The sequence below is a fragment of the Carcharhinus amblyrhynchos genome, chromosome 26 (genome assembly GCF_965287045.1).
Source record: "Carcharhinus amblyrhynchos chromosome 26, sCarAmb.v2.hapA, whole genome shotgun sequence".
NCBI classification, from domain to species: Eukaryota; Metazoa; Chordata; class Chondrichthyes; order Carcharhiniformes; family Carcharhinidae; genus Carcharhinus; species Carcharhinus amblyrhynchos.
Window position 1 is genome coordinate 20,224,991 of NC_137349.1, and position 24,479 is coordinate 20,249,469.

Consider the following 24,479-nt stretch of genomic DNA (forward strand, 5'->3'; position numbering starts at 1 on the left):
TGGACAAGATACCTACAAAGCCCTGAAACAGGCAACGAATCCAGGAGACCGGCAACACGACAGCCCACATTTATGTTCAGTCCAAACCCATCCTACTGCCTGGCGAGAGGGTGAGAGTGGGAATTCAATGTCAGGAGGAGGGGGGCATATTTAAAATACAACCTTCCCTTCTGCCCTTCGGTGTTTTCCTCACCTACTCAAATCAGGACACAGCAAGGAAGCAACAGGACTGGAGAGGATGAGTGACTGCAGTCATTTTAACTGCAGCTGTGCCAGATTTCTGCCAGGCAGGGTGAGTTAAAATCAGGACAGTTATAACAGCACAGGCAGTCCATCACAATTCTATTAAAGGTTTACAAGATTATGACAGGCTTGAATAGAGTGGATAGTCAGAGTCTTTTTCCCAGGATTAAAGGGTCAATTACTCGGGGACATAGGCTGGACGTGAGAGGGGGAAAGTTTAGAAAAAGACTTAAGGGGCAAGTTTTTCACACAGAATTTGGTGAATGCTTGGAATGTGCTGCCAGAGGAGGTGGTGGAAGCAGATTCTGTATCAACGTTCTGGATAGATACATGAATAGGCACGTAGAGATAAGAAAATATTAGATTAGAAAGGCATCTGTGTCAGCACAGACTTGGTGAGGTGAAGGGCCTGTTCCTGTGCTGTACTGCTTGTAAATTGGGGGTTTAAGATTCACAACATCCAAGAAGCCATATATTAAATGTTGTAACACAACCAGCAAACTCATGCACAGTAACTCTAAGATAAATATCTATATGATTTTCTCTAATTCTCATGTGGGGATAAGGCAGGAAGATGGAATTGAGGATTATATCAAATCCCTCATGGTCTTATTGAATGTGCCAAATGGCCCACTTCTGCTCAGAGGAGGAGGTGCTCCTACATCTTATGGTCTTATTGCTAATTTCCTTTTTCCCCTTACGTGGATCAATATCAAATCAAGTCATTTAGTACATCAGTGAAGTGCTTAGGAATGTTTCAGTGTGCTGAAGATGCTATTGAAATGCAAGTTGATCATTTTTGGTCCATATTCACCGGGACAAAATTTGTGCAAAGAGCCCTTCTGTCTGAAAGTGAACTAATCTAATTAACATTTGAATTTTTGCATGCAGAATTTATATTTATATCACCACCAATGATATTCTGCGGAAAGGCACTTTCTCTAAAAATAATGGCTTTTTAAGTTTATTTATTAGTGTCATAAGTAGGCTGACATTAACACTGCAATGAAGTTACTGTGAAAATCCCCTAGTCGCTGCACTCCGGTGCCTGTTCGGGTACTCTGAGGAAGAATTTAGCATGGCCAATGCACCTAACCAGCACATCTTTTGGACTGTGGGAAGAAACTGGAGCACCCGGAGGAAACCCACACAGACATGGGGAGAACGTGCGGACTCTGCACATACGGTGATCCAAGCTGGGAATCGAACCGAGGTCCCTGGCACTGTGAGGCAGCACTGTTTTTACATCTTGATAAGATCGAGACCCTGTGCTGGATTTAGTCCGATCTTCACTGTGTCTGGCAGAGAGCCCAGAAATATTTGGGAATCTGGCACTAGAGAGATGCGGCTGCCAGTTCCAGTCAAGTGGCAGTAAGCTCCCAAAAAATAGGTGAGATGGGCTTGCCACTAGATTTACAGGGCAGGAAATCCACACTGTCTAATCCCCATGTTGGGGATGGCACCGTACAGACAGCCCTGTGATATAGTTGTAAGTTGGCACACGTGTTTCAGTGTAGCATGGTGTTCCTGTGCCGTGCTGACCTCCTTCTCGAGGGTGAGGGAGCACAGGGTGAATGATTCTTATTGGATCACTGCCTCTTCCTTTCTTTAAACACAAATTCCAAACTGTCCACTTCTTGGCAACCCAGTTTAAATTTTTTTTATTTATTCCTGAGACATGGGTGTCGCTGGCTAACCAGCATTTATTGCCATCCCTAGTTGCCCTCAGAGGGCAGTTGAGAGTTAAGCACATTGCTGTAGCTCTGGAGTCACATGTAGGCCAGAGCAGGTAAGGACGCAGATTTCCTTCCCTCAAGCACCTTAGTGAACCAGTTGGGTTTTTCCAACAGTGGTTTCATGGTGATCGGTAGATTTTTAATTCAGATAAATTTCTTTTGTTGAATTCAAATTCCACCATCTGCCATGGTGAGATTCGAACCCAGGTGCCCAGAAAATTAGCTGAGTTTCTGGATTAATAGTCTATAGATAATACCACTAGGCCATCACCTAATGAGCAATCCCCTCTGTCCCTCGGCCATGAACTGCCCCTTTAATGTTTGGAGCCAATACTTTGGATTCATGCCCTTTATGCCTCAACCCCTACCCTTCAGAGTTAAAGGGTACCAAGTTCTAACACAAAAGAAAAGTTCTCCAAAAACAATCCACCCCATTGTGACTCAACCTCATGTAAATCCAAATACTCAATTCAAATTACATTTGCGTTATATTGAGCAAGGCAATGAGCTCCGAACACTTCTGTTGGTATGGCGTTCTGTTTGATAGCCGAGTTTGTGTTAATCATTGCTTCCAGAACTTTGATTAAACTGTCGCTTTCGAAGTTCATTTCCACTGGAGCCAGTTATTGCCTCATACAGGTGGGACAAATCACTTATTTTGGGACCTACCAACAGAAGTGTTCGGAGCTTCAATTCAGGAGAGGGAATTAAAATCGTTGAATAAATCTTGGATTCTCTGGGGTGTGCTACTTTCTTTCATTCCACCAACCACTTTAATGCTGAATTTCATGAATTAAAGTTGTAACTCTTGTCAAGTGTGAAGGACCCAGGCGAATTTTGAATTAATGCGTCTTGACGCTGATCGCATTATAACATCATGTAATCCAGTTATTGAATCAAGGTGGGATAATGCTGTGACACTGACAGATAACAAATCATTCTGACTGATTCCAGACAGATCAGTGATCTAATCACCTGACCTGATTTTATGTAGTGGGGTGAGATAGTGGTTAGCACTGCTGCCTCACCATGCCAGGGACTCGGGTTCAAATCCTGGCTTGGGTCACTGTGTAGAGTGTGCATGTTTTCCCTGTGTCTGTGTGGGTTTCCTCCCACAGACTGAAAGATGTGCTGGTTAGGTGCATTGTCCATGCTAAATTCTCCCTCAGTGTACCTGAACAGGTGCTGGAGTGTGGCGACTAGGGGATTTTCACAGTAATTTCATTGCCATGTTAATGTAAGCCTACTTGCGACACTAATAAACTTAAGCTTAAAAAACTTAAACCTGTGGCTGATTTGAAAACTTCATTCTTCCATTTTTATAAATGAACTTACATGGCCTTTTAGAAAGGAAATGTAATGTTTGTGCAAAGGCCTCAAGTAAAGGACTTAATAACACCAGTGAGTCAGAATCATCCCTCATCCGTCAGCCCTGAGGACAAATCAAAGCTTCAATATTGATATAACTGGGAAGACTGCAGCTGAGTGAGTGGGTTATCAATTCTTGATTGAGCTAAGAGATGAAACCCTCCGTAATTCTGGAGTAATCTGACTGGGAGTAAGACAAGGAGTAACACCGCCAAAGGATCCTACTGTCAATTGATCTGGGCCAACATGACTGAGACACGGCGGCACAGTGGTTAGCACTGTTGCTTCACAGCGCCAGGGAGCCGGGTTCAATTCCAGTCTCAGGTCACTGTCTGTGTGGAGTTTGCACATTCTCTCTGTGCCTGCGTGGGTTTCTTCTGGATGCTCCGGTTTCCGTCCAAAGATGTGCAGATTAAGTGCATTGGCCATGCTAAATTGCCCCTTAGTGTCAGGGAGACCAACTAGGGTAAATGCAAGGGTCTATGGGGATAGGGCCTGGGTGGGATTGTGGTCAGTGTAGACTTGATGGGCTGAATGGCCTCCTCCTGTACCGTAGGATTCTAAGTCCATCCTGCTGTTTGAGCTAGCAGACTCTTACGAACATAGAAACAAGGAAAACTTCCTGGTGCAGAAGGGAGGCCATTCAGCCCATCATGCCTCTGCTGGCCCTGTTCTTAACATAAGAGGCAAGAGTAGCATTAAAACCTTTCCATTATCAAAACTCATTATTTTCAAACAATTAAACTAAGATTTAAAAGATATTTTCCTTAATTCTGAAGATCACTAAGACCTAACTTTCCAACTACCTTTCTCCCTGATGCACGCTAAATGTTTCTCATTAAAAATGGGTCATCACAAATATTAGAAATATATTAGAAAGCGTGTCTATTGCTTATGAAAAATGTTTGAGGCAGGCAGCAGACAGAGTAGTATATCTTCAATAATCATTTCACACATAAATTGTGGTGTAAATCAATGATAGCTTGAAGGTAAGCTTCATTTGCCAGGACTTGTGTTTTGCTATCCCTCCTGCAGTACTTTGCTGCTGAAACATTGCGGACTCTGTGCCTGGCATACAAAGAGGTGGACGAGAGCTACTTCAAAGACTGGAACCAAAGGCACCACAAGGCTAGCGTCGTTCTGCAGAATCGCGGGAGGCTGCTCGAAGAGCTGTACGAAGAAATCGAAACAGATCTGGTGGTAAGGTCTCACCTTTATTAGATAGACATGTGCCTAAAAGCGGTGTTTCCAAATCAAACTGTTATCTGCCCAGTAATAATGCACCCAGACTCTGTACCTGCCATTTCTAGGCACCATTATTTGCCTACAGCTGATATGACACTCCCATGTGAGTTAAGTATCACCAGGATAGTCTCACCATTCAGGCCTTCAGCAATGCAGAGAGAATTCAGGGCCCTGTTGGAATGTGCATTCATACCAATTGGATGCATACCTGTATAGTGGCATGGTGGTACTGTGGTTAGCGCAGCTGCCTCACAGCACTAGGGACCCAGGTTCGATTCCTGGCTTGGTCCGTGTGGAGTTTGTGCATTCTGCCTGTGTCTGCATGGATTTCCTCGGGTGCTCAATTTTCCTCCCATAGTTCAAATATATGAAGATTAGGTGGATTGGACATGGTAAATTGCCCCTTGGTGTCCCATGTGTAGGTTAGGGGGGATCGGCAGAATAAGTATGTGGGGTTATGGGGATAAGATCTGGGTAAGATATTTTGTCAGAGAGTTGGTGCAAGCTCAAAGAGCCAAATGGCCTCCTGCATTGTAGGAATTCTATGATGATGATGATTCTACTAGTACGTCATCTGGAAATTAATGGTGTCAGGCTGATTTCTGAGTTACACCCCCTCTCACTAACAAAATCACTGGCAAAATGACTCTGTAACCTCCACCAGCCTGGCACCCCTCTGAAAAATTGTCCAATTCTGGCTTCTTGTCCATTTCCCACAGTCTCCAACCCACCATTGGTGGCCTTCAGCCACCTAGGCCCTAAGCTCTGAAATTCCGTCCCTAAATCTCTCATCTTCTCACTTTTCCCTGCTCCCTATAAGCTGGTCCTAAAAAGCTGACTGTTGGACCAGTCTTTAGGCACCAGTCCTCTTCTCTGATTATTTCCCTGTAAAGTGCCTTGGGACACTTTACCAAGTTAAAGATGTCAAATGAACAACCTGAGTACAATGTGAGGACTCAGCCTTCAGTAATCAAATTTTCTTTTATATATATGACACCTTGCTTGTCGTCTTATTGCTAAATATCTTGTTGTGATTGTAACAAGGATCAGAATGAGTTGGGAAAACTCTTTACTTGAACTCTATTGATAAACCTCCATTTACCACAGCTGACAATAAGACTATTGCTTTTAAGATTTCACATAAAGGGTGCCATCTTCTGCCTCTTCATGCCAGTGAGATCTCCTCTTCCCACTGATGGGGTGGAATCAATGGGAAATCCCATTGACAGCGGCGGGACTAGAAGATCCTGCCACTGGCCAATGGTGCCTACCTCCCACCCCGAGAGAAACAGCATGGAGAATCCAGAAAATCACTGTGATATGTAGGAGTAAGATGACAAACTGAGGTGTAGGTGTAAGTGTATTTAATGTCAATTTGTCACCATTTATTGAACTGATAGAGATTCATTAGTTTAAACAATCTAATTTGTAGTGTTGTAATGCGGTGTCTGTCAGGTCCATTGTAATCGCTAAAACAAGAACAAAGAAAATTCCAGCGCAGGAACAGGCCCTGCAACCCTTCAAGCCTGCACTGACCATGCTGCCCGACTGAACTAAAACTCTCTACCCTTCTGGGGACCATATCCTTCTATTCCCATCCTTTTCATGTATTTGTTAAGATGCCCCTTTAAAAGTCATATCCTATCTGCTTCCACTACCTCCCCCGGCAGCAGCCCTCTGGGTAAAAAACTTGTCTCATACATCCCCTTTAAATCTTGCTCCTCACACCTTAAATCGATGCTCCCTAATAATTGACTCTTCAACCCTAGGAAAAGGCTTCTGACTATCCACTCTGTCCATGTCCCTCATAATCTTGTAGACTTCTATCAGGTTGCCCCTCAACCTCCGTCGTTCTAGCGAGAACAAAACAAGTTTCTCCAACCTCTCCTTATTGCTAATGCCCTCCTTACCAGGCAACATCCTGGTAAACCTTTTCTATACACTCTCCAAAGCCTCCACATCCTTCTGGTAGTTTGGCGATCAGAATTGAATACTATATTCCAAGTGCAGCCTAAATAAGGTTCTATAAAGCTGCAACGTAACTTACCAATTTTTAAACTCAATATCCTGATTGACGAAGGCAAGCATGCTATATGCCTTCTTGACTATCTTCTCCACCTGTATTTTCAGTGACCTGTGTACCTGTACACCCGGATCCCTTTGCCTATCAATACTCTTAAGGGTTCTGCCGTTTATTATATAACAAAGCAGATAGGTGGGAAAATCTCCCTTAAATCTACTGCTGAATATTTCTACCATTTGCATTTTTATTTTGAGATTCCAGTATCTTCTGTATTCCACTTTTCATTTAGTGTAATAACAAAGGGGACTTTTTTTACGATGTGTAATCTTGATGTGTACTTGCTCCAAAGCTGAAGTTTAAGTTTATTTATTAGTCACAACTGGGCTTACATTAACACTGCAATGAAACTACTGTGAAAATCCACTAGTTGCCACAGTCCGGCATCTATTCAGGTACACTAAAGGAGAAGTTAGCTTGGCCACTCTTGGCATTTAACAAGTACATCTTTCAGACTGTGGGAGAAAACTGGAGCACCCAGAGGAAACCCACTCAGACACGTGAAATACATGGGGGGAGGCGATGGCGAGTGGTATTATCGCTAGACTATTAATCCAGAAACTCAGCCAATGTTCTGGGGACTCGGGTTCGAATTCCACCACAGCAGATGGTGGAATTTGAATTCAGTTTAAAAAATCTGGAATTAAGAATCTGCTGATGACCATGAAACCATTGTTGAGAAAACTCATTTGCTTCACTAATGTCCTTTAGGGAAGGAAATCTGCCTGGTTTGGCCTACACATGACTCTGGAGCCACAGCAAAGTGGTTGACTCTTAACTGCCCTTGGCCGAGCAAACGATTCAGTTCAAGGGCAAGTAGGGATGGGCAACAAATGCTGGCCCAGCCAGAGATGTCCATGTCCCAATGAATGAATTAAAAAAAACATGCACACTCCTCACAGACGGTGACCCAAGCTGGGAATCGAACCTGGGTCCCTGGTGCTGTGAGACTAACCATTGTGCTACTGTGCCATCCCACTCTTCCACTCTTAGCTATAAGTTCTGGTTTGTCACCCAAGTGATGGTTATTCACATGTGATCCTTGACAAGGGAAGCTGGACTTTTACTTGTAGGTGGGAAAAGAGTAAGATGAGGGAATAATTGGGTCTCCCTTAGTCCCAGCTGATTTTAAGCGCAGATCGTGAGTAATGGTTTTACTGTCATTCCTGGTGAGTGCCAACCAGACTGAGGAGCTGTCTGAGGGTGGGGAGAGCAGGCTTTTAGTATAAAGTCACAGCTGGGAAATGGAGATGGGGGAGGAAAGGATTGAAGGATAGAGTTGGAGATCTGAGGCATTGGAGGTTGAAGGGGATGTGTGGGGTGGTAAATGGTGCTGAGGACGGTGGACTGTAGGCTTCTTATGGGAGATCAGAAGCCTCATGAGGTGGTTGGCATCAGAAGAGCCAGTGGGGTGTCCAACCGTGGTGATTGTAGAGTTGGTGAAGCAGGCAAGTTGGATCCAATAGGTAAAACAAAAGGTACCTCCAGAATCCTCTCTTTCCTTCAGCTGTCAAAGTAAATTGTGGATGAAAATGAAGCTGTGAGCCTCATTTGAATACTTAAATTGCCAGTTGGCATTCTGAAAGCATATTGATTGGCCACCTTTCAATCAATCTCCATTAAAGCTGGAAATGGGCAGGTTGAAATTCGGGTTCAGATTTTAACACCTCTGCTCCAGTCCAAATCCATTCACCTTGGAGTTAAAACTGACCCCCCACCCCCAAAGTGTCTTCCCACAGCCCAAAGATGTATGGGTTAGGCGGATTGGCCGTGCTAAATTGCTTTTTGGGGTCCCAAGATGGGATTAATGGGATAAATACATAGGGTTATGGGGATAGGGCCTGAGTAAGATGCTCTGTCAGAGAATTCTAAATCAAATGCAAAAAGAATGAAAATGCTTCCTGATGACTATGACTGTTATAAAATTCTAATATAACAGCAATGGAATTTTCAACTCTATCAATTCATGGTTCTCCATAATATACTCTTATTTTGAATATAATATTTGCAAATCTATAGAAAGGCTTTTGCTCAATGAAGCCCTTATTTGCATTTATATTATAGCTCATCGGAGCCACTGCGATCGAGGATAAATTGCAAGTCGGAGTTCCTGAAACCATTCAGAACTTGAAGGAGGCAGATATTAAAATCTGGGTACTGACTGGAGACAAGAAAGGTGCTGGGACCATCAGATTGTATTCCTTTACTACACATTATATATATTTCTTATCAACCTCTCCCTGTTTTTTTTCTTTCTGTCATTCATGTCCACATGCTTTTCATTTTCATTTGTGGGCAGCATGGTGACACAATGGTTAGCACCGCTGCCTCACAGGTTCAATTCCAGCCTCGGGTCACTGTTTGTGTGGAGTTTGCACATTCTCCCCATGTCTGCGTGGGTTTCCTCCTGGTACTCTGGTTTCCTTCCACAGTCCAAAGATGTGTGGGTCATGTCGATTGGCCATGTTGAATTGTTTCTTAGTGTCAGGGAGATAAGCAGGGTAAATATGTGGGGTTCAGGGGATAAAGCCTCAGTGGGATTGTTGTCCATGCAGGACAGATGGGCCGAATGGCTTCCTTCTGCACTGCAGGAGTCTGGGATTTTATGATTTACTGACTGAATTGTGCTGTGATTATGGTCTACCTTTAGCCGAGCATGGAAGGCATAGTAGTTTAGTGGTAATATCACTGGACTCGTAATCCAGAAGCCCAGGATTTTGGAAAAGCCACCACAGCAGCTGGTGGAATTTAAATTCCATTTAATTATTTAATCAATCTAGAATTGCAAGCTAGTCCCGTGACCGTGAAGCTATCACTGATTGTTGTAAAAAACCTATCTGCCCTTTTGGGGAAGGAAATCTGTTGCCCTTACCTGGTCGGGCCTACATGTGAATCCAGAGCCACAGCAAGGTGGTTGACTCCAAACTGCCCTCTGAAGTGGCCCAACAAGCCACTCAGTTCAAGGGCAATTAAGAATGGGCAATAAATATTATCTTTGCCAGTGCTGCCCACATCTGATGAAAGAATAACAAAAGGAAATTAAATGTGTGTGTGGGTGCCCGAATAGTGGGAGTTCTGCTGGGGCAGAGATGCTGCTGGGATTTATCCAAAGAACAGTAAGACCTGGAATTTTACAGGTGGCACATCAGAATCAGGTTAGGTGGATTGGCCATGCTAAATTGTGCCTTACTATCCGAAAACGTGCAGGTGAGGTGGTTTGGCCATGCTAAATTGCATCGTATGACGGAATCTTCCAACCGCGTTCACCTCAAGACTGGAAAAATCCCACTCGAGACCAACGGACCTTTGCATGGTCTGCTCCCGCCCACTACAATTCCCGTGGCGAGAGGAATGGGAAAATTCCACATAGGTTGGATAGATTAGCCACGGTAGGTGTGCGGTAGGATTACAGGGGGGAGAGGGCCTGGGTAAGGTACTCTGTCAGAGAGTCGGTACAGACTCAATGGGCCAAATGGCCTCCTTCTGTAACTGTAGGTATTCAATGAATCTGAAATGAGAAACAACAGGTTAATGTTTTGGGTGTAGACATTTTCGTTTGTACAAATACCTCTATTAGTCTGAACAAAGTGAAGGTGAGGGAGACCGGCAGGTAAAGATAATGAGGAATGTTAACTGTTTACACGGAGAGGTTTAATAGTTTTGAGTAGATTTTTCAAAAGTTTTAAAGAGATCATAATGTAATATTGGTAAAGCTCATTTACGTCACAGGAAGGCAGCTTGCAGACTTTTTACTGTCATTATAAATCTGTGAATGTAATGTGTCTTTTCCAGCCTGGACACCACTGGGAATCGTCACGGGTGGGATGGGAAACCTTGGTGAGCCAAAGAATAAAGAAAAGTACAGCACAGGAACAGGCCATTTGGCCCTCCAAGCCTGCGCCAATCATGATGCCTGCCTAAACTAAAACCGTATGCACGTACGGAATCCGTATCCTTCCATTCCCATCCTGTTTGTTTAGTTGCCCCTTAAAAGCCACCTATCGTTCCTGCTCCCACCACCTCCCCAGGCAGCGTGTTCCAGATATCCACCACCCTCGCACATTTCTTCTAAACCTCTCCCCACTCATCTTAAAAAGTCACATCTTCCTGACCCCTCTGCAGCTGTGGATCAGAAAATCCCGATCGTGGGGTGGCTCGGGCGGGAAAATGGGTATGGAGCTTGCAGATTACACGATCGACATTCCTCACCGCATTTAACAACACTTTGTGCATTTCAAAAACAGGAAGCAAGATTCATACCGTCAGCTAAAGGAACAGCACCTGAAGCTACCGGCAGGACCAGGAATCCTGAGATCAGGAGCCCCCTATTCTAAGGGGATCTGGATCTCTGACTTAAATAAAAAAAAAGCCCCCATCCATGAAATAAAGACACCCCCAAGCATTGCAGTCCACCCTCCCGCTACACCACAATGCCAACATCAGGGTTCTCCCCCACCCACAACAATGCCAATATCAGGGTATCCCCCCCCCCACCCATCTCCCCACTACAATGGCAACATCAGGGTATCCCCTCCCACCCACTGCAATGGCAGCATCACCCCACCCCACCACCATTGGAACAATGGTGAATAAATCATTGGAAAACCACATGTGATTATTACTGGATAAGGAACAGCACTTTGTAATTCACTGCTGTAAATGAATGCGAGTTACCTTACTTGAATGTTTTCTTGTCTTTTTCTATTTTGAACAGAAACGGCGATAAATATTGGGTATTCCTGTAAATTGCTCTCAGATAGAATGGTGCTTTTTGATGGACGAGATGTTAGGTGAGTAGAGAATTGTTTCAGTTTTGGGGTTGTCTGCTAGAATATATGGGGCGTGGAAGATTTTCTCCAAATTAAATTTCTCTGGCACTGGTGGGGAACTATGCAATAGCGGCCTGTTGCTATGGAAATCTCAGGACGTAAGAGTACCAACCAGGCCAGGGCTGTGGAAACTCTGGGAATCCTGTCTGTTCCAATCGCACCCAGGCTTGTGTGGATTAGGTTGATTGGCCAAGATAAATTGACCCTATCATCAGGGGAACTAGCAGGGTAAATATGTGGGGCTATGAGGATAGGGACCATGTGGGATTGTGGTCGGTGCAGGCTTGATGGGCTAAATGGCCTCCTTCTGCACTGTAGGTATCCTATGATTCACCTTCTCTGAGTGACTTTTGAGGCTGATGAAGGTGAAGATTGGAACCTGTTGTTTCTGAGGCTCGGCCTAAATCCAGTCTTTCCAACTCACGCTGGATGGCCTGTGGTAGTTAGGGGCTACTGTCATTACAACAATTAATGGCAAACTTTACTGTGATAGTCCCTAAGCATGCCAAGTAACATAAATGTGTCAAACCACTTCACTTTATCACTTGAGTAGGAAATTATCCTAATAAAAATGTCTCGTAGCATTTCTGTCCCTTTCTCCGACAGAATTACAACCTTGGCACCATTAGAGTCCACTGCCCTCCCTCCCCTGCCTTCTTGTGAGGTGTATTTTTGTTGGTCACTGCTTTGAAAGAAGGAATATTCAGCATCCCACTCTCTGTTAGGTTTGACCCTTTAACGGTGACAAGCGTGTATGTTCAGTTGGTTTGCACAATGTGTGATTTAACCGCGAGAAGTGTGAGCCCAGGCGACTGGTGTGAACAGTGAGCCAATGGTAATGTTGTGCACATTTCTGTCCTATTACCACCTCAGCAAAACCCTGGAGAAGTTACAGATGAACAACAGCACGAACAAAGATAACAACATTGCAACCATTTCAGGGGCCATAACTAGCAGTGAGCAGCCTGACATGCTATCGTGCAGTAACAAGGCACTGATTATCACAGGAAGCTTCCTGGTACGTTATCTGATTCTTTGATATATTCACCTCTGGGGTCTGGTCAGGATTATTTTATCCAATTGTGTCAGGCACAGATCTTAACAATGAACGGGAAAATGGAAGCATTTTACACATTCTAATGGTATGTGCTGTAAGAACATCTTAGCACCCAGTGGATGGAATCTTCCCATCCCACCCGCCACGGGAATCGCAGCCTATACTCACTGGCGGGTCACCTTATTTTGGAAAAAGCCCTTGACTGTGCAAACTATATTGATGCAGGTTGGTCAATTTTAAATTTGGCTAAATATGTATCCTTGAGCTACTCCAACATGGTCACCGACTGCCAGTGAGAGATTGCAATATAACAACAGGGAGGCCTGGATGAAATATCTCCTCTCACTTCTCAGCCTTTTAGCTAAAATCAAGTGTAGTTTTTGATCCTGCGTCTGGTTTAAGTGAATGAGGTTGGGCTGAGACTTCACCTGAAACAATTTTTTAAAAGCCATCTGGGATTTTTGGCTAAGAGGAAGCTCAGATCAAGCCCGGGATGGGGGGCAATGCCTGACCCACTCAGCTTGGATCTCGTGTGATTGAGCCCAAGATGGGAGTTAAGGCCTGTCTTTTCATCTTGAATCTGTTTTGAATGGGAATTAAATATCAAAAGGTACGCACACAAAAAAAACTCCTCCCATGGGTGAAGCGTTTCATTACAAATATCAATTTCCTGTCAATGGCGTTTGTTGAATTTGTAACGTTTGTTTTCCAATCTACATCTAGAATAAATTCATCCGACGCTTGAAGCGATTGAAAAGGAAGAAACCACGTTGCTGGAAGTTGAGAACCTCCGTTTGTCCGCACTCAAGAGAGGACATTGACTGTGAGGAGGAAGCTTATGAGAAGGCCTTTGTGGAACTGGCTTGTCAGTGCAAGGCGGTCATCTGCTGCCGCGTCACTCCCAAGCAGAAAGCCTTGGTGGTGCAACTGGTCAAAAAGTACAGAAGTGCCATCACGCTGGCCATCGGGGATGGAGCTAATGATGTTAACATGCTGAAAAGTAAGAAAAGATTCACAAAGTTATTGAATTATTAATGTCACGTGTACTGGGATACAGCGAAAAGTATTGTTTCTTGCACGCTATATAGTCAAAACATTCTGCTCATGGAGTACATAGGGGAGAGGGTGAAGATTATAGTCTTGTAGCTCCAGATAGGGTGAAGAGAAAGATCAGCTTATTGTGTGATAGGACCGTTCAAAGGTCTGGTAGTAGCAGGGAAGAAGCTGTACTTCAAACAGTTGGTACACGTTTTCAGACTTCTATGGTTTTTCCCAATGTAAGAAGGTGGAAGAGAATGGGATGGGATCCTTGATTATGCTGGCTGCTTTCCCAAGGCAGTGTGAAATGTAGATGGAGTCAATGGATGGGAGGCTGGTTTGCATGATGGACTGGGCTATGTTCACAACCCTTTGTAGTTTCTTGCAGTCTTGGTCGGAGCAGGAGCCATACCAAGCTGTGATACATTGGGAAAGAATGCTTTCGATGGTGCATCTGTAGAATTTGGTGAGAGTCGCAGTGGACATGACAGATTTCCTTAGCTTTCTGAGAAAGTAGAGGTTCAAAGAGAGGAAGTAGGCCTAGGGCCCCAAAGCCGTTGGGCAGTTAGTCATCTTCAGTTGCCGGTCAATAACTATGGAATGATTTTGTGAGTGACAAAGATGGGGGTTGGGGTTCGGGGAGAGGGGAGCTGAGGGTCGAGATGGATGGGAAGCTGTCCGGCCCTTCACAGCTGGACACCCACCATGTCTCAATTCCTGGGACCTGTCCACATGACTGGAGCCTAATCTGGTGGGAATAGTGACATGGCTGGGCAGGTATTTCAGGGAATGTGATGGGGGAAAAAATAGAATGTTAAAAGGTATGGAAAGCAAGCAGGAGAGCATGACTGAACGGGGATAAATGTTTGGAGAGAGCCACGCAATCCTAGAATGATAGCATGGGCTTGATGGGATGGAAGGCCTCATTCTGTGCTGTAATATATCATTCTATAACAAGAGCTATCAGAACTGGTGATAGCTTTATTTTGTAGGAGTACTGAGCATTTAAAAGAACAGTGCTATTATTAGACACATACTCAGCAGTAGAAATGTTCTATGAGCCTACCTCACAATAGGTTAACATGGTTGTCATCTGTCTTTGAATCATTAATAAAAAAGCTAATTTGACACTTAGAAGCTTTGCAAATGGAGGCACTTCAATCGTATTGACAGAGTGTCACAGCTACCTGTGCTACTGGATTCCAAAGTATTCGGGCACTAAAGCTAACATTTATTTATGAGAGTCGTAAGTAGGCTTACGTTAACAATGCAATGGAGTTATTGTGAAAATTCTCTAGTTGCCACTCTCCGGCACCTGTTCGGGTACACTGAGGGAGAATTTAGCACGGCCAATGCACCTAACCAGCACATCCTTTGGACTGTAAGAGGAAACTGGAGCACCCGAAGGAAACCCATGCAGACACGGGGAGAACGTACAAACTCCGTACAGACAATGACCCAAGCAGGGAATAGAAGCTGGGTCCTTGGTGCTGTGAGACAGCAGTGCTAACTACTGTGCCCCCCCAACTTTAGGATGTAAAGACAGCACAAAATCATTACTTAAAGATCCCCAAACCTGCTAGGGAATCAGTTAGCTTAATAGCCCATAACTGAAAGCCAATAGTTAGTTAAGTGCTTCTAATTTTTTTTACCACCATTGCTGAAACCTAATTTGACATACTGATCACTCTTCTTGTGATGGACTATCTAAGCCTAGATTATCCTTTTATTTATTTGAAACTTTGCTCCTTCATTCTCCCAATTTCACTTTGTCATTTTCTGGTTTTGCCTGTTCCATGACAATTAAATATTTGTTCATTTCTCTGCGAGAAAGGCCTGAAGCAGAAGTGGACTTGCAATGAAACAAATCTTGCCTAGACATGGGGGCCATCACCAGTGGTGGCAGAGAGGGATGTGGGCCCATGCAGGCCAGTGTCTGTGAGTAGCAATCAGAGCCTAATAGCTCTACGTTGAGCTATCAGGCTCTGATTAGTCTCCTTAGGGTGGGAAAACACAGGTGAAGGTTAAGGGGACTACAAGGGAGAGAGGGAGCAGTCAAGGCAAAGACCTCTTGTGTTTACTTAACTAACTTTTTGCCATGAGGGAGAGGGGTAGTGAGTCAGCCAGCTGGTCGGGATTCAGAAGCAAGCCATCATTGAGGGAAACAGGGGTGAGTCAGCCCCCAGGCCAGGGCTGAGAAGGGCTGGGTAAGCCTGCAGCCAGCAGTGAGGTGAGGTGCAAGGTGCCAATGGGGCTGGGCAAATTGGTGAAAACAGCCAGGAGGGGAGTAGTGAGTGAGCCAGCCAGCCGGCGAGACCTGGGGTAGCTGTTATTGAACAGCGGTGACACCACCCCCAGGGCTGAGGAGAACAACAACAATCTGCTCTTTCAGAAAATTCATATTCATGAGAAAGGTGAAACGATACTATCAATCTGGCAGTAAAGAAACGCAGAAAATTGGAGGTGAGGCAAGAGGACAAAGCCAGGCAAAAAGACATTTCCTCATTTTACTTCCAAAAGTTTGAAGTATTGAGCAATGCACAAACTGCACGTTCGTCCGCGTCCACCTAAGGTATGGGTGAATTATCTGATGACTTCGACTTGCTGCTATCCGGAGAAACCACATCGCCTGACAAAGTTGACCAAGGAGTGGAATCTGAAATGACAATGGAACTGCAAGCTATTGCTGATTCCTTTCTTGAAACAAGGGAAGAAACTTATCCTGAAGACATGGCTTATGGCCAAAACCTATGATAGAATATTTCATAGTAAATTAAACCAGAAAACATGGGTAATATGGAAAATTTGAGGAAGGAGTTTGAGGTTGAGGTGGAAAGCAGGTTGGAAGTTTCTGTAAGTCCGTTTTCTAACCGTGAAGAGATTTGGGATGATGGAAATGAGAAATTAGTTGACTTTCATGGACATCTCTAAGGCCATCTGCACATTATTCCCTGACCCTAGTAAAGGGAAATGAGCATTTGTCGATGGGTGCTCTAACTGGAGAAATATTGGAAGAGATATTGTTGATCATGAAACTTCTAAAGTTCATGTTAAAGCTACGTGTGCGTTCATTCAAAGATGTAAATTATCTGGAAGAATCGATTCCGTATTATTGGCTCAGTTTGTAAAGCAATGTTCTAATTAGTGAAAAGTGCTGAGATGTGTTGTTGGCATTGTCAAACTGCTGTCTTCTTTGGGACTATCTCTCTAAGAGGACATGATGAGTCATCATTGTCAACTTGAAGAGGTAATATTTTAGTCTGCCCTGAATATCTCAGTGAATTTGATAACTTTTAAAATGTTCTTTGAGATGTGTATTTGTATGAATGGAAGACCAACTTTTTAACATATCGAACTTAGAGTGACTCCATCGCTCTGACGGCAAAGCATCTCAGGAACAAATGTACTAATAAAGTAAAAGATGCCAGATACTACTCCATAATAGTTGATTCAATACCAGATGTAAATCATGCAGACCAATTAACATTAATATTAAAATACGTGACCAGTATGGTGAAGTTGTAGAGTGATTTCTTTTGTTCAGTTACAATCCCAAGTGTCTGGAGGGAACTGTTTTGGGAATCATTGCAAATTTAGGTTTGGACATCAAAAATGGTAATGGGTAGAGCTTTGATAATGTCACAACTATGGAGGGAAAATACTCAGGTCTAAAAGCAAGACTGAACAATGCAAGCCCCTTTGTGTTACTCATCCTAAGTTCCAGATACTCCTTGAATTTAATCTGTATGGTGAGAAGCATACAAAATGCGGGAAATTACTTTTTGATGAAACTGGAGACAATGAAATCGCTTTAGGAGAGAAAGAAAAGATCATCATTAAGACTGCCAGTGTTACTTGAGATGCAATAATGGTGCACCTGCAGAGTAGAAGTGAATCTCTGAAGAGAACTTGATTTATTTTGTGTGCTTTTCAACAGAAGTTTGGATGACAATGCTAAAATCCACGGCAGTAAGAAATTAAATGAATTCCACCTGGAGCATATAGACACAAATCTTGTTGAAGATGAAGTGAAAGCATTCATTTCGTCGATAATGATGAGCTCTGTGCTTTGAGATCCCCAGCTGATTTGTACAGACTTGGACCTGATTGTTTGTTGAAAACCTTTCCAAAAGTGGAAACCATTCTGAAAATATTTTTAACAATACCTGTCAAAAATCCTTCTGGCGAACATAAGAGTTAAAAATTATTTGTGAATTACGATGAGTCAGGAACATCTGACAAGTTCAGCAATTTTGATGATTGAAAGTGTGACTTTAAAAGATTTTACCCACAATGACGTAATTGATGATTTTGTGAAGAAGAGGTGTAGGAGAAAAGCTATCTAAATTGCCATGCCAACAAGGGATGAGGCAAAAACATCCTTAAAAATCTGTCTTCCATATTTTCTTGTTTAAATTCTGTCTTTTTAAAGTGGACCATTGCTGGTCTCATACAATGGCTGCAATTCTAACCACCATCAGTCTCAAGACTGGCCTTCAGAAAGTCTCTTCTAGGACAAAGAAGAGAATATCTGCAGAGAGAGCCACTGATATTGGACTTGAACTCACTGAACTCTCCGTTCACGTGAATTTACAGCAATAACTTCGTTGATTTTGTGAGAGGAAGTCAACTTCTGAATCTGAATGAGATTCAGAAATATACCGAATGGCAGTGCATGCATCTTGTTGATTGGAATATTTGCTCCTGTGCTGGACTGGCTCATTCAGTTCTGTACTGGCCTGTGCTGCAGTGATAGCACTGGCTGATATTTCCTTCTCATCAGCAAGTTCTATGTCTGTTTGCCTCGAGACTCACATCTCAATATTGACCATCTTTACCAAGGTTCTGACAAGAGGCAAGTTTAGATTTCAGTTCAGCAATTATTCATACAGGTGTGATTTGACCAGCTAAAGCAGTGATCAATTTGTGTATTTTTGTGGCTTGGGCTGTTACATAGACGAAGAACATAGAACATTACAGTGCAGTACAGGCCCTTCAGCCCTCGATGTTGCGCCAACCAGTGAAACCCATCTAAAGCCCATCTAACCTCCACTATTCCAATATCATCCATATGTTTATTCAGTGACCACTCAAATGCCCTTATGTTCTATGGGGCGAAAGCGAGGGGGTTCAGGAGGAACGTGATGTTGTTAGGGGAGGGGGTGTGATGTCATGAGGGCAGGGCCCAGAAATGAAAGAGTGGGGCCCCACAAAGTGCAAGTTTGCCACTGGCCTGAGCTGGGTCGGAGACGTCGGAATTGGTCTCACGTTGTGTCTCTCGCTGTTTCCGGGAACTGTGCTACCATCTAGTGGCTCTCAATAGTTACTGCATCATCTTCAAAATTGCAACACATTCAGCGCTCAGTTCCTCAGAGCAGTCGATTTTACTGCATCTATCCCGGTTAAGTGAATCGGGGTAAAATATCCAATCCATTCCCAATTTTTCTTTTCATGGTAATTGAAACATTCTGTTTAAGAACGTCAGTGAAACCAAGTGGCAAGGTGGCACAGTGGTTAGCATTACTGCCTCACAGCGCCAGGGACCCGGGTTCAATTCCTGGCATGGGTCATTCTCCATTTGTCTGCTTGGGTTTTCTCTAGATGCTCCGGTTTCCTCCCACAATCCGAAAGATGTGCTGGTTGGGTGCATTGGCCATGCTAAATTCACCCTCAGTGTACCTGAACAGGTGTCAGAGTGTGGAGACTAAGTGTTTTCACAGTAACTTCATTGCAGTGTTAATGTAACACTAACAATACTTGTGAAACTAATGAATAAACTTTAAAGAAACTATATCAAACTATAGGCTTTGGGCACCCACAGTCTGTAGGCCTTATTAGGCTGTTAACCGCAGTTGGCTACGTGCCACTTGTAGATGGGTAGCCCTTCTGACCCCCATCCTGCCTCCAGGAAAATGCCCTGGGCAGGGACATATATAACAACCCCTACAGTGCAGAAGGGGGCCATTTGTTCCATCGAGTCTGCACCGATTATAATCCCACCCAGGGCCTATTACCGTAACTCCACATATTTCCCTGCTAATCCCTTGACTCTAGGGTCAATTTTTCAAGGCCAATGAACCCAACCCGCACATCTTTGGAGTGTGGGAGGAAACCGGAGCACCCGGAGGAAACCGACTCAGACCTGGGGAAGAACTCCACACAGACAGTGACCCGAGGCCGGAATTGAACCCAGATCTTTGGCACCTTGAGGCAGCAGTGGTAACCACTGTTCCACCGTGCCACCCAGATGGTTGCAGTAAACCGCCAGGCCTGTCCCTGGTGTGAATATTTACACTTGTCAGCCTCCATGCGCATCCCCACGTGGGGGTCAAACGGTCAGCCTGGGGATGGGCTAGGGTGGTTTCTGACAACTTGGCGCTGTGTTTGATCCAAGCACCACCAGCAGTGAGCTTTGTAAAGTAACAGGGTGTACGCTGGCTCAGTGAGTGAATTTAGTGCTGATGTTGGAAAGACAAAAGCAAAATACTGCAGACACGGGAAACCTGAAACAAAAACCCAAGTGCTGGAAAAACTCAGCAAGTCTGGTGGCATCTATGGAGAGAGAAACAGGGCGAAGGAGTGTCACACGGACTTGAATCATTAACTCTGTTTCTCGTTCCACAGATGCCGTCAGGCTTGCTTCCGTGAGAAGATTTGACTCAGTGTTTAAATCTCGTAGATGTTGTTATTTTTGTTCATTTAAATCAAGTAAATTAGCTGTTTCGCTACAGGATTTTAAGGGGTTCAGGGATTGTAAGGGCAGCGATCTTATGGCGAGCAGGTAATTCAAATTTGTGATTTGATGAATTTAGCGCAGTTGTGAAATTCTACACACGCTAACTCTGTTCTTCAAACTTGTTTTGCTGTCTTCAATTATTTGCTAATTCAGAATATTTTTTAAACTGTGTGAGTTTTAATACTTTTGCAGCTTAGTAAACAACAATTCCGGATATTGGAGGGGTGGGGGGGGGGGGGGGTGCGGTTTAACCCAGCCTCCTTGGCTGGAACCTGATGGGATTGGTACCCATGTCCCCCACACTCTTGTCTTCACTGAAAAGTAAAATTGAAGGAGTCTAACATTGCAGGGCAGCTGCTCCCATCGGTTTCCTGTTTAAGTTTATTTATTATTGTAACAAGTAGGCTTACATTAACACTGCAATGAAGTTACTGTGAAAACCCCCTAGTCGCCACACTTCGGCGCCTATTCGGGTACACTGAGGGAGAATTTGGCATGGCCAATGCACCTAACCTGCACATCTTTTGGACTGTGGGAGCAAATTGGAGCTCCTGGAGGAAACCCACGCAGACATGGGGAGAATGTGCACAGATAGTGACCCAAGCCGGTAATCGAATTGGGTCCCTGGTGCTAATCACTGTGTCACTGTTTGGCTACGTCAAATTAAAGTGGTCCCTGTCTCTCTTTTCTTTTTCGTCTCCTCGTCCCTGATCACTCAGTGCACGAAGGCCCCAGTAAGTCTAGTTTTGTTTTATAATGAACTATCAATACCCACAATTTAAAACTATCATTTGGCAATTAATCCTGCTTCGTGCTACCTCTGGAGCAAGCCATCCGTAACAGGAAATGCAGAATGAATAAACTGATAGATAATGCTCCTCATGAGATCTAGTCCCACATCAGCTTTGCCTTCACTGTGTAGGGTTCGTGTTGAATTTATTGCCCATTGCCCTGACAAAGGTGCGGGTGGACCTTCCTCCTGAGTGGCATTGGGTTTGGTGATCGAACCATCCATTCAGAATCACTAAGATCCATATCGCTCACTAGCCTGTGAGTGGTCTGAAACATGATATCCGTTCCCCCGTACACAGCGAGTGACTTTACAACGCATTGCGTGTTTCCCCAGCGGCACACATTGGAGTTGGAATCAGCGGTCAGGAGGGCATGCAGGCTGTTTTGTCCAGTGATTACTCACTTGCCCAGTTCCGCTACCTCGAACGCCTGCTTCTGGTTCACGGTCGATGGTCTTACTTAAGGATCTGCAAGTTCCTGAGATATTTCCTTTACAAGACATTCGCATTTTCCTTTGTCCAAATCTGGTTTTCATTCTTTAACGGATTCTCTGGTCTGGTAAGTAAGAATATAACATTGCTACTTTGTCTACCTAAAGTTCCAATTTATTGGGAAACTTGGGATTCAAGGAGTGGAACCTCAGTTTGAGTTTTCTGGAATAGGAAATGTCTGACTTCAAAGACCTAAAAGCCACCAAATTTGTTTGACATAAAACACATCAGATTTGGCAATATGAAATAAATCTTAAGAAGATTTTTCCCTTGTAATCCTCCTTTCCTTTTAGCTAGAATATTCTGTCCTGTTTCCTTAACCTAAAAGGCAGAAGTGTTTCAGATGGGAACGCACATGAAAGGGAAGGGTGGGATTCTCCAGTCTCCCAGTCGAGTGTTTCCTGCTGACGGGAAGTGCACCTTGTCTGCTAGCGATGGGACTCTCTGGTCTCACCGCCGCAAATGGCAATTCAATGAGTGCAGCTCCAACAACACTCAAGAAGCTTGACACCGTCCAGGACAAAGAAGCTCGCTTGATTGGCACTGCATCTACAAACATTCAATCCCTCCACCATCGACGCTCAGTAGCAGCAGTGTGTACTATCTACAAGATGCACTGCAGCAATTCACCAAAGATCCTTAGACAGCACCTTCCAAACCCATGACCACTTCCGTCTAGAAAGACGAGGGCAGCAGATACATAGAAACACCACCTGCAAGCTCCCCTCCAAGTCACTTGCCATCCTGACTTGGAAATATATCACCGTTCCTTCACAGTCGCTGGGTCAAAATCCTGGAATCCCCTCCTTAACCGCATTGTGGGTCAACCCACAGAGAGTGGACTGCAGCAGTTCAAGAAGGCAGCTCACCACCACCTTCTGAAGGGTACCCAGGGATGGGCAATAAATGCTGGCCCAGCCAGCAACACCCATGTCCCACGAACGAATAAAAGAATTTCAGTTGTTATGTTGTCTCGTAAGTGATGCCAGTGTATGAATTGTGGAAGAAACATAGTCAAAGGTTCCAGCTCTATGACAGAATTTTAATAAAAGGCTTGCAAAATATGCCCTCTGCACATGCTATCAAATCCACTGTTAGACAATCAATGTAAGCTTACATTGGAATATGACGTATTTGTACTCATTTTCTGTCTTCTCGCTCTTTAACCAACATGGACTAATTTTCACATTCCTAATTTTTGTTTTATCCAAAGTCTGTTTTTGAGAACTGGTGCATCACCTTCTATAAGGTAATGTACAGCTGGCTGCCTATTCTGTTCCTGGGGGCGTTGGATCAGGTAAGATGCCATCTAACCTAAGCGTACATTCTCAGCGTCAGCCGAGAGCGGAAATCAATGAGGCATCCTTAAATACGCTCAGAAAATACATTCAGAATATTTGTGCCATCCTAACACTGTGAAAATAGTTGCAATAGCTCACTGAATTGCTCTAAATCTTCAGCATAGAAGCAAGCCTCCCAACCCAATCGATCAAAGTGTCTTATCGAGTGGGATTTTCCAGCCCCACTGGCCCACCATTAGCCAGCAGCAGGATTTTCCAGTTCTGCTGCTGTCCATGGGGCTTTGTGCATCCTGCAGCATTAGCCGTCAGTGAACGTGCCACAAAGGGTCGGCATTGATGGGAAGGACTGGAAAATTTCAGCCCTGGTGTGGGATTTCCCACACCAGTGGGCATCATTGTGGGAGGGACGGTGGAAATTTGGAGAGCTGTGATGATGCACCATGTTTTCCAGTCCCCCTTTGGCCATGCCCATTGGTGTCGGGGCTGGAAAATCCCAGCCTATATGCCACTGGAGCCTCCCCTTGTTCTAATTAGCTCTTTTCATATTACCACTCCGCCCCTCTCCTCCACCTTTCTTTCATTCCCATTTAATAAGTATGCAACATGCCTCTCCTTCAATACGTCAATGCTTTCTGTTTCAACCAGTCAGCATCACGATGAGATCCCCACGCTTATCACTGTTCAAAGAATGTTATTTATTTGAACTGTTAGAGACAATGTCATATTTATGGTCCTTTTATAATGTAAATAAAATTACTTACTTGCTTATTCTGGCCTTAAAAATGTGCACAAATGAAAAAGAAACTCTAGTCATTGTCTGCCTTAATTCTGTTCCCAATCATGAGTGAGTGTAACTTATTGAGGTGACATCATGAGTTGTGTAATCAGTCACACCTCAAACCCAAAGCTGTTGAGATTGATATCCAACTGGATTCAAATTGCAGGATGACTCAAACGATTTTTCCACTTTTCTGGAATCCCAGTGGATTTGGTCCGTGGTGGGAATTCCACCTTTCGTAATAGTGGAGGATTTTCCCCCGTCGAATGAATAATTCTGCAGCTGGGAACGGCTGGAGAATGGTTATTCGGCCTGGTGGCTGGGAACAGGAAAAACACAGGTCGGCCCATCAGCTTCGAAAAGGGGCACGATGAGTTCTTGGGTGGGACCACCATCCATGCCCTTAAGAATCATAGAATCCCTCCAGTGCAGAAGGAGGCCCTTTGGCCCATCGAGTCTGCACCAACAACAATCCAACCCAGGCCCTATCCCCATAACTCCATTTATTTCCCCTGCTAATCCTCCTGACAGTAAGGGGCAATTTACTATGGCCAGTCAACCTAACCCGCATGTCTTTGGAAGAGATTGCCACAGTTGAATAATCCTTGCCAAATACAGGCTCTTGTCATTCAACGCAGGTAAACCCGCTGTCCATTTCCAGAACTCTGTTTTAATGCAGATATCTGGCATTTACTCTGTTATAAAATCTACTTTAGTTTGTTTATTTGTTGCCCCATGGCATTGCTATTTAACTAGTTCTTCTTGGTCAATTCTAGTTACCAGTG

At 44.2% G+C, this 24,479-nt stretch overlaps 1 protein-coding gene across 6 annotated transcripts in view; it reads left to right on the plus strand.

Annotated features, from left to right (window-relative positions):
• LOC145358791 (phospholipid-transporting ATPase IC-like) overlaps window positions 1–24,479 on the plus strand; it is a 111,257-nt gene that overhangs the window by 68,264 nt on the left and 18,514 nt on the right. For all 6 annotated transcript variants that reach the window (XM_080213079.1, XM_080213083.1, XM_080213078.1 and 3 more), the window contains 7 exons: window positions 4,383–4,547; window positions 8,737–8,848; window positions 11,387–11,462; window positions 12,375–12,519; window positions 13,282–13,558; window positions 21,459–21,682; window positions 22,829–22,912. In XM_080213079.1, the coding sequence (XP_080069205.1) occupies window positions 4,383–4,547; window positions 8,737–8,848; window positions 11,387–11,462; window positions 12,375–12,519; window positions 13,282–13,558; window positions 21,459–21,682; window positions 22,829–22,912 (1,083 nt within the window). The remainder of the gene's footprint in view (window positions 1–4,382; window positions 4,548–8,736; window positions 8,849–11,386; window positions 11,463–12,374; window positions 12,520–13,281; window positions 13,559–21,458; window positions 21,683–22,828; window positions 22,913–24,479) is intronic.